A 19,124-nucleotide genomic window follows, 5' to 3' on the forward strand; every position below is an offset into this window, starting at 1 on the left:
TTTGTAGAAGACACCAGTAGCTCGATTCTCTACATCATCGAGAAATTTATATGAAAATCTGATCAGCGCCTCTGACGGGTGTCGTAGGAAACATTTTGTCAGTACATTTTATATGTCAAAATTTCGATGGCTAGCCGGTTGTCGGTAGTCGATAGTAGTAGAGAATCCAGGTACAGGAACGCCCCCGTAACCTTGTATTGACAATATTTGACATAAAAGAACATAATACGTGTACCTAAATAGACGTATGTATGTACACACGTATTGTTGTCGCGAAATAATCTATTCCAATTTTTTATTTAGTTTAAGGTTAATCTAAAATACTGCGGTGACTCACGCCTGAGACATCTTTTTCTTTAAATCTCGCAAGTTTTTGTTATTTTATCGAGTTCAACGAATTCTCTAGGCAAGTAAAAAATATCTGAATAGATAATCGATCGGACATGGTAGTAAGTTTCATAGTTATGTTTATGTAGGTATACAAATACAAGGCTGTAGTTAAATTAACGAGATTTTTTCTTGGTAGGAATACCTACCTACTCGGTTTGAGACGAATTAACTATAACACTGCAGTCAAGATTACCTTTTGTACTTCACAGATCCTTTGACAAACAAATAAAACAGAACGCAATGAAGCCTTAACCATGCCGTGACGATCATACAATGCTTACTGAGGATGGAAAAATAAACTCATGTCTTCCTCGCACGTAGAACTATTTTAACCAATACGTAAGTGTGACATAGGTACCTACCTAGTACCTATTATTATCTTTCTTAAAACAGCTTCCTCGTAGAACTCAAAGAGAAAGGACTCACCATAAATCCCTCCAATTTTGCATATCAACATTACACCAAGGACGTTCTTAATCTGTTCCTCGTACCTACCGCACTTTGACGGGCTTTGGCAAGTGAAAGAAGCATTGGACGAGGCGAACCGGATTATGTTCCTACTGTCGATACCCTTTTCGCGCATGTTTATTAAAATTAATCACGAAGGCCGCACCAACTGCCGGATGTGTGACGTTGGTACTCATAATGTCGTAGTAATTTGTAAACACCATTGTAATTATGCGTCATTCGATACTGGATTAATTTATTGATAAAGCGTCTTGGTTCCTCTACTATATTGATAAATGAGCACGAACAATGAATTTATATGAAGCTCATCTGGTAGGTGCAAAGCTTTAGGAGAAATCCATGATAATATTATAACATAATCTAGGACTAGAAAAGTTTTCCTCAAGGTAGCTTTCGAGGTAGAACTGTAAAAAAATATCTGACATTAACAGCCCCGCTCAAAAAAAAGATCAACACTTAGACGGCCTCCAACTACCTCCCCTAAGGTCGATGACCATAAAACGAAAAAAAGAGCATGTACATAATGTCACGACATGCGGCTGATCACATAAATGTTGCAACCTGTATAAAATATCAACAAGTGTGCACATGGGTCACGGCACGATGACAGATTTATTAATGCCTTTCATCAATATTAGAACGAGTTCAAAAACTGTGTTGGCAGATAAATATCTCTAAAATATTGCACTGACACCACTTTATCTTAATCATAAACATAATTTAGGACTCATATGAAGGTCTACTCATATCTTTTGTACAAGTTTTGCAATATTTCGGCACGCATGTTTTCAGAACACTTGTCTTACTCAACATTGAAACAATACAAGACTACATTCCTATTATGATCCCTAACGCGTTAATAATTATTGTAAATTGTGAACAAAGACTGTTAGCTTCAGTTGTTTGTGTGAAAATTCGTCAAGTTTCAAAGACAATTGATAGATTACTGTTTGTTTTCAAATACCTACATAATTTTAAGGCCTTTATTTCCTGGTATGACGTAGCAAACTGATTTCTGATACCTATCTACTAACAAAAGAGGGCGTTGGAGGAAACTTCGATTACGCCTAATAAAATTGACAATATCTGCTTCGTTTGATAATATAGTGAATGGACCTCAGATCTATCCAATTTGAAACAGATGATAACTAGATATAAAGAATAAGTATTTATTTTACCCCACATTATTATCTACATTACCTTCAAAGAAATGTAATGCTGAAAGTACAAATTTAATTACAATTTGCACTACCATATTATAATTTAGACTCTATTATATTCACAAGGTCCTACAATACTTTTTCCTACTGCGGATAGGTAACCTAACTCGCTTGCATCAGGCAAGGCCTCGGCTATTAGATACCTAGAAATGTTCTTTATTTTTTTGGACTACAATTTGACATGCAATTTGTTATAGTCATAGATAGACCTAGCCTGAAAAAGATGACAATAGTGACTTCCACAAGGCTACAGTTTAAATGTAGTCTAGACTTAAATATGGAAGTGCTTTAGTAAATTATAACATGCCTATATTGGACGAGGTCAAAATGCGTTTACTCAAAATTACGTACAGTACTCTCGAAGCTTTCTTCTTCTTATGTACCTAAGTATTTTAGATGGAATGTGTAACTACATATTGTGGTACACTGTCTTTAAATATTTAGGTACGAATAACTTGAAACTCATTTCAAATTATGAATAAAGTAATACAAAATCTGCACAATACCTGGACGATCTGAAAAGTATTATTCGTCCACGCGTATCGTGATGTTAACTCAATTATGTGCTCAGTTGTTTGTAACTAATCGACCAAAAAATCTTATTTCTTATACTTATTTTTTCCAACGAATTAATTTCGTAGAAAAAGTATAGAGAGCATTAACCTGCGCTAGGTTTTCGTTAGAATAGAATGATAGAAAATAAAACTTAACATTGACACATCAACAGATTTATTTGTCTTTTAATTGACATAAACATTGACTTACACAGATACTAAAGCCGTGTTTATAAAACGCCTGTTTACCCAAAACATCCAACAAAGTTAATAGTAACCACTGTACTTTTACGAAAAATATTTTTACCAAGACTTTTATTGTTTCAAAATTTTAATGTCATTTCAATGCTTTGTTGTATATTAAAGGCAAGACATGCGTTAGTCACGGCAGAGAGGTCCTTATAATAAAAAAGTTGTTCACGAAATGGTATCAAAATAAAAAAAACTTTAACAAATATAACCGAATCATAGAATTAATTAAAATCTTAAAATATAAAAACGAGATAATAACAAACTCTGAAACCATAAACCAATTAAATTTCGCACCGACAATCCGTTCACAAGGAAATGTTTACCATACTTGCTTATGTCTGACAGTCAACAAGACTTTCTACGTGTCGAGATTACTGGTAGAATTTGCGGTCTTCCGAATTGAATGTCAGAAATGAGTAAGTAGGGCAAAGCTAAATGTAGAAACATTTTAAACACAGACTCAAAAGACACCCTGTACCTTGGGTCTGTTGGCAGACTTAATAGTCCAACTATCGCATCCGCTATCGACATTTGCTTTACTAACGTGATAATATTTCCTTTTTACAAACGCTCCATCAAAAACTAGTACTTCACCAAAAAGTGAGTACTTATTACATTAATTTCGACACTAAACTAAACAGTGAAAATATTACTTTAGCACCCACAATCAGGCGACTAATTTGCAAGTATCAAAAGTTTTAGTGAAAAGTTAGATTTTACAAAATATTGTTATTTATCCATTGGACAAAACGTGAGGCAAGTAACACAAATGTACCGTATGAAGTATATTGCTTTTTGCAATAGTATGTTTAACAATATATTAACTGGTATTGTCAAATACGTAAGCTCAATCCTTTTACTAGATTTATTAAAATTGTATTAGTTGCTTGTAAATAATAAGCATTTTTGGTACTCGTTTTGTTTATTGTTATTCTTAATCGTACTCAGGTAGATCATTTTGTACATTTGTAATCATATAATCGTAAAAAAATAGCTATTGCCCCGCAATATACTTCAAAGGTATTATAATGGCACATTACTTAAAGCAAAATCAGACATTTTTAATGTCTCTTATGTTTTCGTCACAGGCATTTACGATTTATAAATCGAAGGTTATTCACAATAATTACATAGGAATATTTACGCAATTCCTCAGCACCCATAAATTAAATTACTCACCTGGCCAACATCCTAAGTAGCCAAAAGGCCGTACCTTTTTAATGCAAAAGCTTATTGGCGTACTTATCAGTCAATTATCACGTTTCAAGTCTTTGGTTATTCTTTGTTTACAACATCACCTGGCATAGTGAACATGCATTTACAAATTACCAATACCTAAAAACAATATAAAATAATTATTGAAAGCTATCACAACTTAGTCAAAGTAACTTATAACTCTACACTTATATTTACGTACTACTTTATATTGAATCCAAGTTAAACACAGATCAGTTTACATATAGCTACTAGAATGGTAGTAAGACAATGTCTTTTAATCTCTAACGTTTATGCGATTAATAAGAATTAAATACTAGAAGATTTTATTACAGTTTTTTATGTTCTCATAACATTAAACACATTTTGTGCTGACTCTGCAGTCATGGATCGCTAGGTACTTGTTCGTGACAAATTATTGTACCATAAAAAACCGTAATATAATGTAAGTGATTATCATATAATTACAATTACATTAGTTACTGAAGTCCTTCAATCGTCAAACGTTTTCCTTCTTTTCGTTGATTACTGATATCATTGCACACAAACATTTACAAAAATTTTGTATACAATAACGATATAGCACACATGCACAAAAAATATGAATGAATACTGGAATTTCAGTCCATCTAAAGACAATTAGATGATGTAGCTACCACTTTCATACAATGCTCTCGCGGACAACTAAAAATCGAGTGACAATTTAGTATTTTTACTATACGGACTTAACCATTCACTGGAGTAAAGTTTTTCTGGTTGGTTTACGAATTTAAAGCGATTTAAAGTCTTTAACGTTCAAGGTGGAAGTAAAGGAAAAAATACTTCAATAACTAATGTGAATTCTAAGGGACCTACTTTAAGAGACGTTGAATACAACAATAATGACTTGATATTTAGACATTTAACGACGACCTACTTCTACTGGATTACATGAATGCACAATATCGAAACAACGATCTAATACTGGCTACCGATAATGTATAACTAGTTTAAGATTAACACATTCAAAATAGTAAAAAAATAATTAAATAGGCTTCATTTCTTTACTACTAGAAATGCAATGATACATACGTATGTAGTTTATATGGAATATCAATTAAATTACGAGTACTAGGGTTGAGCATGGAACTACACTACTCGCGAGGTGGTCGGTTTAAACTACTTTATAGATGGCGCCACCATCGCATGTCATCTACGTGCTTCTTAATACTCTACGACTATAATACTCGAAAAATCGACAGAGGTTTTCACTCCTTTCAACACATACATGATTTAAATGAATGGAAGTTCCAAGAACCTTGGCAGTTGTAACAATTCAAATCATTGAAAGAATAACGAATTTGTTCGTTATTTCAAAGACGTCATGAATGTCGAAATCACAATATTTTATTTAGTTTTATCACGGTTTCATCCTTGGGTTACGTGGCAGTGTTTGAGCATTATTGACATAAATAAACCATCAATACCTATTGACTGAAGACTGGAAGTTACTTCTGGAGAACCTCTATCGAGTTAATCGAATCAAACATAAAACTTTTACAGTGCACAATCTACTAAAGATGTATAATATCATCCATATAATTACGTATTTTAATTCACTTAAACACACACATTTAATAATATCGTAATCTCTATCGTAATATATTAGGGGTTCAAATCTGCAAATTGACACATTTAATAGTTTTAAAGACTGGTTGACTTGTACGACTAACGTAAAATATTCCTCTCAATCTCAAAATACATGTATTTGAATATCCGATATGCAAGAATGTATATAAATCTAAGTTGTTGCCTCGAGCAGAGCACAATCAACCAGAATCGCAATGACTACTCATTTTGACACTGCTTCTATATAGAAATATGATTTTACAACTAAGAATGAGGATGTAAAAATACGTGCGCAAATCTTACTTTTCAATCATTTTAAGCAATATAATAAAGCGATCTAACCACATGGAATCTTATGATACTGCATTTGCACTTTCTAAATCACTAGTATAGATTATTTTAAGACGAACGTTTGCGTTCGTTCACATTGTAAATATATAAACCGAAAAAATAATATATTTCCAGTTACGGAAAGCTTTAAACTTATTTGTAAACTTTATCGATTATATTACAAAAAATGGTACTTAGTTATCGTTACACATTCCAGTCTACATTTAGAATAATGGTTGCATTTTAGTCGACTTCATACAATATACTAAAGGGCATAGAAAAAGCCCTTATTGCAATATCATCCACATACAAAGTCTGACTAATATTGTAATATTGGTACGTTTCCTTACATACGCACTTATGAGACCACATTGTGTACGCTTAGGCGTCTGACTAACAGCGTGCATAACACAGAACAGTTGTTACAACTACACACAAATAGTTTCGATCACTACAATATATTAACCACCAAAATAGTTAACCATCCTTAACTCTACGTGTTGCGATTGAAAAATACACATATTCTTAACCTAAAACTACATATATCTTTAGAGGACATAAATAGACATTAATAGACATCAAAAGTAGCCGAAGCCCCAAAATATCTTAGTAGTGATATGAAGTAATACGAGTAGATCTACAAAATTCTACTACATACTTTTACAACAAATATAATTATTTGATCGCGTTAAAGAGTGCCATTTAACTTCCAAAATAGTACCGACAATTTAAATTGTCAAGAATACTTTTTTAGCGTACAATGCGATTGTCGCTTTATCATTTTAGAAAACTTGGCCAAAAAGCCGTTTAAAATAGTCTTCGTCTGTAATACATATTAGACCAAATTTAAAAAAAATACCAACTAACGTCAGCCTTTTCAGATCTCATCTTGTTATAGTGCAATGACGTAGAAGGTTTTTGACCAAAAGGCTACCTGTACATAGACACCTTGCACACAGCACAGAGACGCTTTGTTCCATCATTTGGTACGATTTAGTATACTTGTGCTTGGACATTTTTTTCGGGTTGACCATCCCTCGTCATAAGACGTTACACGTCGATATAATATTCACAATATCAAACCATACGTACAATCGTTAATTGGTACGGCATACGAGTACAAACATTACGGAATATATTCCACAGCTTTAATCAGGTGCTCTTTTGGCACTGTTACATTTTCTGCTTAATTATTAATATCACTTTCTCCACATATTCAAGAGACAAAATCAATGTTGAATATCAAAACATATACCTAATAATATCAACAAAGTTTTCTACAGACATAGATGCAATCGATGTTACAAAGCGAAATTGAATTTCAATATTTTTTAAGTACAAGACCAATTAATAAATTCGTTTTATTTTTATGCTCGTTTGTGTACTGTCTGTAGGTCACTTCGAGGGCCTCTAACTATCTTAAAGGTACTTATAGTGATAGAAAAGCTTTGTACGAAAGTGTGTGTTAGAAAAGAGTGGTCCTCAAATGTACAAAAATATAATCTTTTAATGTCAGTTTTGAAATGTAACATTAATAAAAATAATGGCTTAAATAGATTTTTCCGCTTTTATAAATCTAAGAACTGGGTAGGTTTTGAGGTAATCTTGATTTATACAAAATGTTTTAGAATATGTTTCGTCGGCTAGACTGGTATTAAATAATTTTGGACGGTTCCCAGCGGATAAATAATATTGTACTTCATTGTTCAAATAAATCGAAACCAAATGTTCCGGAGTATAAATGCGTGATTCTAGGATTCGTAGAACTTTAATATTTGTAACACCCTGTAGGAATCACAGACAATAAACTTATATTAGAAGAATATTTATAAACTAATAATAATAATAAATGGGGTCATTATAATAGGCCATAAATTCGGTTTATTTACATTTTAAATAACGGTGGGGACTCTTAGCTCGATACAGTTGAGCACCGATTAAAAGATTACTAAAAAAAAAAACTTTCATAACATCTGCTTTAACCTTTACCTACATTCATTGCGACTGAGAAATTACAAATATTGAGAATGTTAACACAAAACCTGGTTCTTTAGGGTTATCTTATATCTGTAAATAATGTACAGTGTCATTTAGCCATTTAAAGCCGTTCGTATATGTACAGTTTCACTGGCAGCATAAAGGCATTTTGTCATTCCAAGTATGAGGAGACACGACAAGGCGTGGATACTTCTATGTTTTATATCAAATACTCCTTTCAGAAGCTGTGTCGTATTGCACCTACATTACATATAGTGGTCATCATAATAAGCGACATATATCTACAAGCGAATTAAAAGACATTCATAATAAATAGTCGTTGCTACTACGTTACATCAACTAATGATACTGTGTTTTGAGCAAACATATACGGCATATACTTTGTGCCACGGTTTTAAAAGCGCAATAAAAAACTAGTCACTTTTTGGACATGAAGCATAATATATTGCCTTAACCATAACCTATTCGTTTTAGGTTTGTATAAAATTACTTCCTACAAAACTCTTTCAATGGTCCGTATAGCGTTCTCAGTATTACCAACTCTATTTTTATACACCTTTTTATAAAATATAGCTTCCAACATCGTCAAGTCTTCAGCATGAAGTTTAGCATAACTCAAAGACGCAAGGGAGGTCTGAAGACCTGCCACTGTATGTCGGATACAGTGATCGATCGTAAACAATCGCAACACTATTAATAGGGGTATAGTCGACATGTTCAGCATCAGATGTTTGGCAGAGCGTATCCGTCAAAACCCTTACATGACAGCGGCAAATAGCGTCATACATGAGCCTTCCCATGGCAACCATCATTGACTGTTCTAAGATGAAATCTCTGGCATAGGGCATCACAAACTTAACTTTCGGTGCAACCTGACCTTTAGGAACGTCTTTTATAAAACAGAGTGGACAACCTTTTGGTTCAATATATTGTGGAGTAACATTCGGTAGAGGGAACGCTAAGCTCTCCATGCACCGCGGAGGTCCATAGGCAAATAACTTCAGTAAACTTTTAGGCGCATGTCCCAGTAATGAGCGTTCCGACGTGTTTTCGTAGTTAAGTTGGACTCTAGGAAATCCGAAGCATAGTTGTCCGAAGGCGTCTACATCGACGCCTTCAAGCCAATCCTAGGAAATCTGATGGACTAACTTGTCGTCGCACGTCACTTTAGTACTGATCAGTCCTGGGTTGCACTCTGTAAAGCTGGAGAAAAAAAATATTACATTATTTTTCCAAAGCATTATTATTTATATATAAAATGTTCATACATTTTAACACAACTTAAAGAATAGCTTTTTTTACTTTTAAAGCAGTTTAATTTTTTGCATCCCTCTTAACAATATTTCTAGAGTCCAAATGAGTAAAATTTTCGACAAGATGTTGTTACGATGAAAAACATCATGAGGCCACTACTTAAGTCGTCACTTTGCCAACAGTTCAAGAAGTTATGCAAATTAGATGAGGCCTGACCGAGTCAGGAGAAAATAATTGAATATTTCATGTAGTACTTACGATAAATTACGCTCTTTAAGACGATTAATACAGGCAGGCTTTACTTTAGGCCGTCCGGGACTGTGCAAGCCTCTGCCGGTAATGAGGTATAACACGACCGAACGCTTGTGTACCTTGCGCAGATTCTGAATGTGACTGTCAATGAATATGTCCATTGCCTCCTTCGCTTCCTTCACACGTAAATAGTGCAGGTCTATAGTAACACCATCTGAATTATTACGGGCGTGGTGCTGAAAGAAACAAATAATAATAATTTGCATACATTTTTATTTTTTATAAGTTCTCAAGTTGTATCGCTTAAATTGGAGGAGTTGAAAGACCAAATAACAATCTAACTACCTGATTTCCTAAAGAAGATGGAGTAATTGTTTCCAATTGAATTCACTAAACATTTAATTATTCCGAATATCGCAAGATTATAAAACACTAGGTGACCCGCGCAACTTCGCTTGCGTCCAATAAGACAGAATGGGTGAATTTTTTCCCCGATTTTGTAACATTTTTTTCATGGTACTCTGCTCCTTTTGGTCGTAGCGTGATGATATATAGCCTATGTCCTTTCTCGGGTATCAAAGTATCTCCATACCAAATTTCATGCAAATTGGTTCAGTAGTTTAGCCGTGATTGAGTAACAGACAGACAGACAGGTAGAGTTACTTCCTCATTTATAATATTAGTATGGATTGTGAAAATATATGTGTTGTGAAAATATTAAAATCAATGAAAAATTTATTTTTATAAATTACTAGATACAATTACGATTCTTCTTTTAAACAGTTTAGTATCATAATATCTGATGTATGAACGTTTAGATCATGCCCTAAACTTACTTGTATTAAGGCGGACACTGCCAGGCTGCTGGCTTGCTCATACTTTCTCTTATGATACTGAGCAAGCTCCGAACAATGTACTGCTGCTTCTGGCACGCCTCCTTTGATATAATCAGAAGCCTTTTGGAGGTTCCTGTAAAACACAAATATAGATATCATTAAAGAGTTTAAGCATCAATGTATGGTTGTATTACCTCATTTAATTTGCACTGGTGTAATGCACCTCCATGCTTAAATATACAAACAAGGTTGGTTTGCTATTTATAGAAAAACTCAGTTTTGCTGGTACCTTAACTTACTTCACTTCTCATTCATTACTACTATTATAACGTAATTCATTTAGTACCTCGTATTCTGCAGAAGGCGTCAAATTGGTAATAAAAATAATGTAAATAATAAAATAAATAATAAATAAATTTAACCCATTACTGTCCCACTGCTGGGCAAGGGTCTCCTCCCGTAATGAGGGAGGGTTTAGGCCTTGAGTCCATCACGGTGGCCAAGTGCGGGTTGGGGACTTTGCATGACCTCAATAAATGTATTAAAACAAATTTAGGTATGCAAGGCTTCCTTCACCGTTGGAGCATTTGATAATTATTTCTAATACACACATAACTTCGAAAAGTCATTGGTGTGTTGCTTCGGGTTCGAACCTGCGACCACTTGCGTGGGAGGTGTCAACTTATACAACTCGGCTATCACTGCACTATGGCAAGAAGATACCGCAAATATTCTGATACATGATACTTACAAATTCCTTCGTATCAGGTGTTTTTCTGCTTCTTCACGATAATTATCTACAGTATCCATATCAACATATTCTTCTTTATGGAGAAGAGGAAATTCCATTTCTAGCATTTCCTGAAATTGTAAAATTATGGATACCATTCGTCAGCAAGCACACAATTTGAGAACAGAAGAGTATTGGTTCGAAATTGAAAGGAGGATACATGGCTGTTTAGAAAGATCATGGGTTTTACGAGTACCATTTAAAAATATTTGTAGATTATGATAATTTTAATTTATGATAGTATATTTGTACCTTTCGCTGATCTTCTTGCAATTTTTCCTGACGTTCTAATTCCTTTTCCATGATAAACTTGTTTATGCCATTATCTGCTTCTAAAATGTCGTTTCGCCCCATAGACAGTAAGAGGACCTGTAACACATCATAAATAAAAAGCAGGTAAAAAAGTGAACGACAAGTAGTATGATCAGTCCGATTTATTATTAGAATGTGTTAAGGACAGTGTAACATGTAAAAACATAGCTAACATCAGCAAAGTTTTGAATCCGACACGATGTTGACATATCTTATAACAACCATTATAGTTTCGAAAGATGATACTTCAATAATATGATAATATATGTTGAATGCTTCTTGCTCATTTTAATTTAGAGCGAATTTTTACTTATTCTCGAAGCTTTGTAGAAACAGTATTTTATGATAACTTTTCGTTGGCAGGTTTATTTTATAATAGAATACGGAAATTAACGCGAACACGCATTTTGCCTGAAAATGAATTTTATAGTTAATAAATATAATTACCTCAACAGTAGCATTGAATTCATGGCCATGGGCTATAAGCATTTCTAATAACGTATCTCTTTCAATATCTGGAAATAGATTATAAAGCTTCTCTTGTGTCATTTTTGCTGCTATGTCGGTTGGTATATTGTTGCGCCATTCTGATGTATCTTTCAAATGAATCGATAGAGCTAGTTCTAAGTCCATGATTTCTTTGAGATTTGGTACGGTACCTTCTTCACCCTCTTTAGATGCCTCGTGTTCCTTCCTAGCAATTTGTCTGCAAAAGAAAAGAACGATTTATAACATTTTTATCAGAATAATACCGCTACCAGTAATTACTGAAAATAAATATACAAAATAATTCTAGATCTCACCTCGCAAATGCTTCGTCAGCCTTAATTAACGCCGCTGTAGTTTTAGCATGCTCGTCAAGTTGAAACATGAGGGACTCCATCCATAGTGCATTGATTTCGTTCAAGAGAGAAGTAGGAATGCTGATATTAAATTTAACACACTCTGGATATTCCATGTCTTTTCTGCCAAACATTTCATCTAGATTTTTTATAAGGGATTTACCGACATTGACGTTTATTATTTTGTCACCTTCTCTGAATGCTCCGTTAGCACATTCTTCGTCGTCACTATTATCAACTTCTTGTGCAGTTCCGTCATTAGTACTGTATCCTGTATCAGTTTCTGTAGCAGTCCCCGATGTACTGGGTTGGTCTATACCATCATTTTTGGTATATTCTCCACGCCTCATTTTTCTTATTTTAAGGCAATGTTCAGAATAGTGATTGTCTGATATTGTAACATTTTGTTCTATTTGTCGTTTTAGTTGTATGGTATCATTGGTAACAATGGCGTCGCGTTTCTTTTTCTGGGATTGGGGCGTTGCCTCACTACGATCTTTTTCGGGTTCATTATTAGTTTCATCAAACAATTTTACCGTTTCATATGAGAATGTATTTGGTATTAAATCATACTCTGCGAAGCATATACACTGCGAGTTATTATCAACTAATTCTTCTTCTGGTTCGGATTGTTCTGTATCTTCAAAAGATTTTAGTTCGTATTTAGCCCCACCGAGCACGTTTTCCACCGCCCAATTGACATTACCACAGCAATTGTCAAAAATGTACCGTAACGATTCTACTTTGATATTATTAAAAAGTTTTGTAAATGCAACAAAATGGCGCTCTTTCTGAGGGCAATTCACTGCTGATGCGAACCCATCATTGGTCGTTGTACTTTTATCCAACATTCGTTTTATAGGAATCTTTTCCCGCTGAGGTGGTTCATAGAACTCATTAATATCACGTGAAGTAGTACTTATTATTTTGTGTTTACCATATAAGTTTGTATCACCAATTTCGATACATGTGCTGCTTGTTGCGGTTTTAATTGGAACACCTTTCACAAGAAAAGTTCTCGGCTGTTCGTCTGGATCCACCCATGGCGGCATAAATAACGATATATTATGCCAGTCTTGGCAGTTATTAACCTTGGTCATCAAGGTTTCCTCAGATGCAGGGGTCACTTTCCTTTCTTTTCGTGGAGGCTTTGCCTCTGACATAGTAATTGCAGCAAGTAAAGGATTGACTTTGGTGCTTGAAGTAGTATCTCTAGCGTTTGTGACTAAATCTCCCGTAGTTGCACCTTGGTCGTTTTTTTCCCATTGTTCGCCATTTTCCCATTCTTCTTCGACTTTTTGAAACTCTTCTAATTTCTTCGTAGCTTCCTGATAAATTAAGCTTAACTTAGAGGTTTCTTGCACTAGTTTAGCTTCTTCATTCGCATTCGTAGTTTTCGGTTCTGGTTCTCCAGCGTGGTTCAAGGGTTTATCTCTCAGAAGAGCTATATTATTAGGAGAACTTATTTGTGATGTTTGGGCGACAGGATCAGGCGGTTTGGGAGATTTTAAGAATGGAGTTTCTGAAACATTTTGAGTGTCGCTAGATACGGTGATAGTAGCTTCAGCTTTCAGTGTCGACTTTTTTTCTACATGTGTTACCTTTGAAAGTAATTCTTGCGGTCGAACAGAGGATGTTGTGTTTTGTGAAGTATTCTGTTCTGCTACATGGCTTTTCGATACTTTAGTCCATGATCCGCCTCCAGTAGCCGCAGATGATTTACTTTTAACTGCTTTAGATACTGCAGTAGGAGCCGAACATTTCGATGTCAAAGTTGTATCTTCGGGTATTACTACTGGAGGTATTAATCTCATAACGGGAGGAACCATATGAGCAGGATAGGACAGTCCAAGTGAGAGCATTAAACTTTCACCTGTCACACCACCCACGTAATGGTCTAACATCCTTTTAATATTAGCTAAAGGAACACGATGAACATTTTTTTTACTCAACTGATTGGCTTTTCTTGCCCAGGGGGTATGTGGCTCTACAAGTTCAATTATATAGCCATTTCGAACGGCTTCTATTGCATATGGTTGCATTTCCCATATTTCAGTATTAGTATTGTCTACAATTACGGGACTAACTCCTTGAGAAACCATCTGTTTAACTCTGTCAAAATTCCACGCGTGGGCAAAATGTAATTGGTTTTTATCAAAATGATATTGACGTCTATACATAAAATAATCATCCGTACTAAAAATGTGATTATTGGATTTATCAGGTTTACTTCCAATCAGCATTTCTACTAAACGCTTTGCTAAATATGATTTACCACTGCCAGGTGCACCCCTCATAATGATCATAATGCGATAGCCTTTAGTGTGTTGACTCATTATATGTCGGAGTTGATCGGTCCAGAAATCATCTTTTACTATTGGTGCGTTATGATCTGGTGGAATTATAACTGGTGGATTTTGAATGGGTGGATTTTGAACTGGTACGTTTTGAACAGGTGCGTTTTGAGCTGGTGCGTTTTGAACTGGTGCGCATGCAGCAGCGCCTGTATCTTCTGTATTCCGAACTGCAGCGGAGGCGTAAGATACAGAAGGTCCAGCATTTTGAAGTCCAGAAGTGTTGGCGTCGTCGTTTATTGTTGGGGTACTTTCAGAGGTGATATTCATGATGGCATCCACAGAGAGGTTCACTGTTAACAATAAAAATGTTTTGTTACTTAAAACAAAAAAAAATATTTCACATACTGTAGTTCATCATGTTACTAGAGATTATATTGGTAAGGTTCCCGGTCGATGGAGACAAACAAGTACGCAACATCTAAAATTTAGTAGGTACATCAGTGACCTGCATTTAAACCTGCAGGTATTTTAATTGGACATATACGCAGAATCATTAATTATAATTTACATAATATATCGTGTATGCCAAGGCTTCGTCTATCCTAACTAATCTAATAAGTTCTTAAGCTATAGCAGTAAAACTATTATCACTTCACGTACTAATGGCGCGGGTAATCCCCGAGTATTGATAAATTACTACGATTTGTATAAAACGTGTACGTAACTGTTACTAATGTAATACTTTAAAATTAGGCCTAATTAGCCGCGAGAGCTACTTATATTAAAACATGCATAAATACATAGTTAATAATAAGTTACGTCGTAGATTTGATGACGCAAGCTTCATTATGCGCAGAAGTATTTGTTATATCACAAAAATCTCGTACTCATTGAATTATTTACGATTTTGTAATTATTTTCCTTGTATGAATAACGAAGATTCTGACCGTATTTATTTCTATTTTAAAGAATTAAGTTTAATACAATATTATTTTAAATCCTTGATCACTCAAGTAAAATATATTATACCTACATAATCTACTTACGTAGCGAGTATTTTTTAAATTCTGAAGAGATTTGCTTTATAAATTCCTACAATTGTTTTACATTTCAATGCCTTTCAAGCTTATCTCTTAAATTAAGAGTTAAAAATTTGCAAATTCTAACCGGTAGTGCATACAAATCATAAGTATTTACGTCGCTCGTAAAAAGAGGACCCTCTCTCATTAAGTATTTAAGGTGCCTACTCAATAATCGCCTCTTAAGAATACAAATAGCGATAATATCAATTGAAGTGCACTTGAAAACGCATTACGGCAAAGTAACAGAATTCCGGTATTTCCCATTAAGTTGACAGTTGCATTCCGGGTATTTCCCCGATGTTTAGAGCCAGTTGATTTTTTTTATAGCTGGCAACTCTTGTCGTTGCAACACGGCCCAATTACCCGTTACCGTCTGCCGACCTTGTAGTTTGTACCTACCAACGTATTCAGTGTGTGTGAATACAACTGCCACCCTAACATGTTGACCCTGAGTCTAACCCATGCGAGCTTAAATACAAACAAGGAAGGTCAAACTAAAATCATAGTTGCCATAGACGATCGTATTTGAGATCTCTAAGACGAGGGGCCCTTTTTTATGTTGCCGTCTTGGCATCATATACGAAAATATATCTTTTAATCTTACTTATATCCTATTTCCTACTTATATCATAAATGCTAAACTTTTTGAGGGTAGATATCTCTATCTCTACCCACACAAAGTTTGACTCAAATACGCAAATTTGTTACTCTTTCACGAAAAATCTACTGATTTTAATAGAATTTAGTATACTGATAAGCTTATAACCTGGATAAACACATTGAACACCTTTTATCCCGAGAAATCTATTCACACGGACGTATTCGCGACAGAACCTAGTTTACTTTAAGTAAAATAGAAATCCTTTGAACATTCAGAGATAATTAATCATGGTTTAGAGTAGGTATAAATAAGAACTTTAGAGAACATTTTTGGTTGATCATCTTTAACATAAAGTGCGTCGTCTTTACAGTAAAAATGCATTGCGGAAAACGCGTTCGGGGAATTCCCGAACAGTGACATAGACGCCCGTTTGCCTTGAGAGTGTAATGGCTTTTCACACAGTATCCTTATTCTATTACTCATTTCAAAAAGGATGACAACATATTCCTATTGGAAAATTATTACGGTAAGCCTCCATAAAGTGTACATAAACGAAATTGTTTAATTTTAAGAGAAATAGTTATAAACATAGTTATGAAGGAGGATTTTTTTATATATTGTAACATAGTTTTTAAACTCTGGCTTGTTCGGACTTTTACCATTGAGAGTTGGTAAATCTTAGGTTTTACCGGAAAATCTTAGGATTTACCACAGTTCGGGCTTTTACAGTAACATATACATACCTACACACAATTTATTTTCAATCAAAAATCTATCACTGCCATGATTATTATCTCAATAGTGAAATGAATATTTTTGATAAAAACCTATTTCCTTGTAATAAAATAATTGTATAATATTAAATATGCCTACCTCTGTTACTTTATCAGTACATATGTATTATGTAGTATAACATTTAATCGATCTACAGAATTACAAGAGCCACTTTATAAGTGATTATGCAGTTACTACACTTCCCATACCTAATGCCTACAGCACATTTATACTCATCCCACTCATACATACATAATATACCTACATTGTTTAATAACAAAACAGCATTTAATAGTTTAGCTGGTAAGGTTTTACAAGAAGACAAATAAACACACAAAAATGATCATACAATTTTGTTATCTGTATTGATACTATTATAATCTTATCCATGTTTTACTCACAATGACTATTGTATTACATATACCTAGATTTAAAAAAAATATGATAACAATGATTTTAGTTTTGCCTAAGACTGACTTAGTCATATCAGGATAGTTCACACCTAGTACTTAGTTTTTAAGAAAATGCTGTTTGTTATGTGCTTTTACAGCATAAAAGAGAAATTGAACAAATATTAATCCAAAATAACAAACTAAGAGCTGGAATACAGATAAAACTAGTATCAATTGAAGCATATTAAAGTCAATCTCAGCCTTTGTCGTCCCTCTAAAAAGGAAGCCACTCCAAATAAAACAAGACTTCCCCTCAGACACAGCCTGTAGATACGTACAGTTGTATAGGTAGAATAAGTATACAACATAAATAACTCAAGCAATATTGATTTCATCAATTGGCAGAGGGGTGGGGTGACACTGCCCAGCAACCACCTTTACCTGCACAATATACCTATTACTTAAAAAATCAATATTGCACTTAACTTGAAAATATTATCACTCTACTCAGTAAATTTGTTATTGACAGTTAACAAACTAAGAGCAGAATGGAAGGCAAAGATAGATAATGCACAATAACAAAAACAGGGACCATCTTCAAAATCCTTTTGTTTACATCATCAATATATACCACAGAAGCTTAATAAAAGCTTACTCTTGGCTTTTTATCAATCACTACATAGTTAGCTACAGCAGGTTCTAGGGTGATTGATCAATATCAGTTAAATGCATATGTATATTTACAAATAAACCACGTATCACCGGATCGCGCGAAAATAAAGCGACCTCCCTCCCCTGAAAATATAGATTTTACGAATGGGACATCCAGGTTCTTTATCCTTGTTTCGCATAGCAAAGTCCTGTGACTATCTACATGTCGTGCACGGAACCTAGACACAACACAGGTACAATTTATTGACCGATACAATAAAAGTATACATATCTAGCGCGCTCGAATATTGACTAACTGCGCCAGCCAATCAGGGATCGAGAGGATATACATCAGTCGCAATACATGTTTGTGATCTATTATTTATATGAACTTGTATACTTACAATCTCCGGAGCAGCTCTCAACTATAGTAGCAATGGCATCTCTATTTAATAAATTACCAAACATATTCACTAAATTGTCAATAACTTCGCTGAAGTCATTTTCTTCGTCGCCGCGGGTTTCCATTTTAAATGATTAAAAAATAACTTTGAACTAAAACAGGAAAATATTATTGTTTGAGTGCAGAGCAGCTTATCACATGTTTTTTAAACTGAATTTCACATAAATTTACGATAACAAAAATTAAACGAGCAAGGAAATGACATGAGCCTCTTGCTACAAGAGCTGGTAAAATGAAATGTGTGTAATAAGTTGCCAGCCTATCAGCCAGTTGCTTTTTGCCACTTTTCACTTCAATTTAGAGTTGCCAGTGAGAAACCATAAAACGAACTTTAACAAACTTAAGTTAGCAGTTGTAAATCATGTTTGTTTTATGAAAGCTTCTCATACAAATGTTTCCGTGACGGTATAATGTTCAACTACAAACAAAGATTTGTGGCAGCACAGCTAAATAGACGTTCAATAAAAATCTGGATTAACTGAATAGATTTTGATGAGACTGTTATGGGAAATTACAAAACATTGTGAAGCAACATGCAAGCTA

The 19,124-nt window shown here is 34.3% G+C and overlaps 1 protein-coding gene across 1 annotated transcript; it reads right to left on the reverse strand.

Annotated features, from left to right (window-relative positions):
• Positions 1-2,790: 2,790 nt before the first annotated feature.
• On the reverse strand, positions 2,791-18,789 carry LOC142975840 (uncharacterized). The gene is made up of 8 exons (XM_076118929.1): positions 18,523-18,789; positions 12,283-14,968; positions 11,927-12,185; positions 11,420-11,536; positions 11,129-11,238; positions 10,378-10,510; positions 9,548-9,777; positions 2,791-9,238 (listed from the first exon to the last, which is right to left on the reverse strand). The coding sequence occupies exons 1-8, from the start codon at positions 18,644-18,646 to the stop codon at positions 9,163-9,165; spliced, it is 3,735 nt and encodes a 1,244-aa protein (XP_075975044.1). The 5' UTR covers positions 18,647-18,789; the 3' UTR covers positions 2,791-9,162.
• Positions 18,790-19,124: the final 335 nt, after the last annotated feature.

Source organism: Anticarsia gemmatalis, chromosome 10 (genome assembly GCF_050436995.1).
Source record: "Anticarsia gemmatalis isolate Benzon Research Colony breed Stoneville strain chromosome 10, ilAntGemm2 primary, whole genome shotgun sequence".
Lineage (NCBI taxonomy): Eukaryota > Metazoa > Arthropoda > Insecta > Lepidoptera > Erebidae > Anticarsia > Anticarsia gemmatalis.

Excerpts from the sequence above, each read along its gene's own strand:
- LOC142975840 (XM_076118929.1), bottom strand. The coding sequence starts at position 18,646 with ATGGAAACCCGCGGCGACGAAGAAAATGACTTCAGCGAAGTTATTGAC. Across the intron at positions 12,186-12,282 it reads GCTGACGAAGCATTTGCGAG|ACAAATTGCTAGGAAGGAAC; the intron begins GTGAGATCTAGA and ends TTTCTTTTGCAG. Across the intron at positions 9,239-9,547 it reads CTTAAAGAGCGTAATTTATC|CTTTACAGAGTGCAACCCAG; the intron begins GTAAGTACTACA and ends TTTTTTCTCCAG.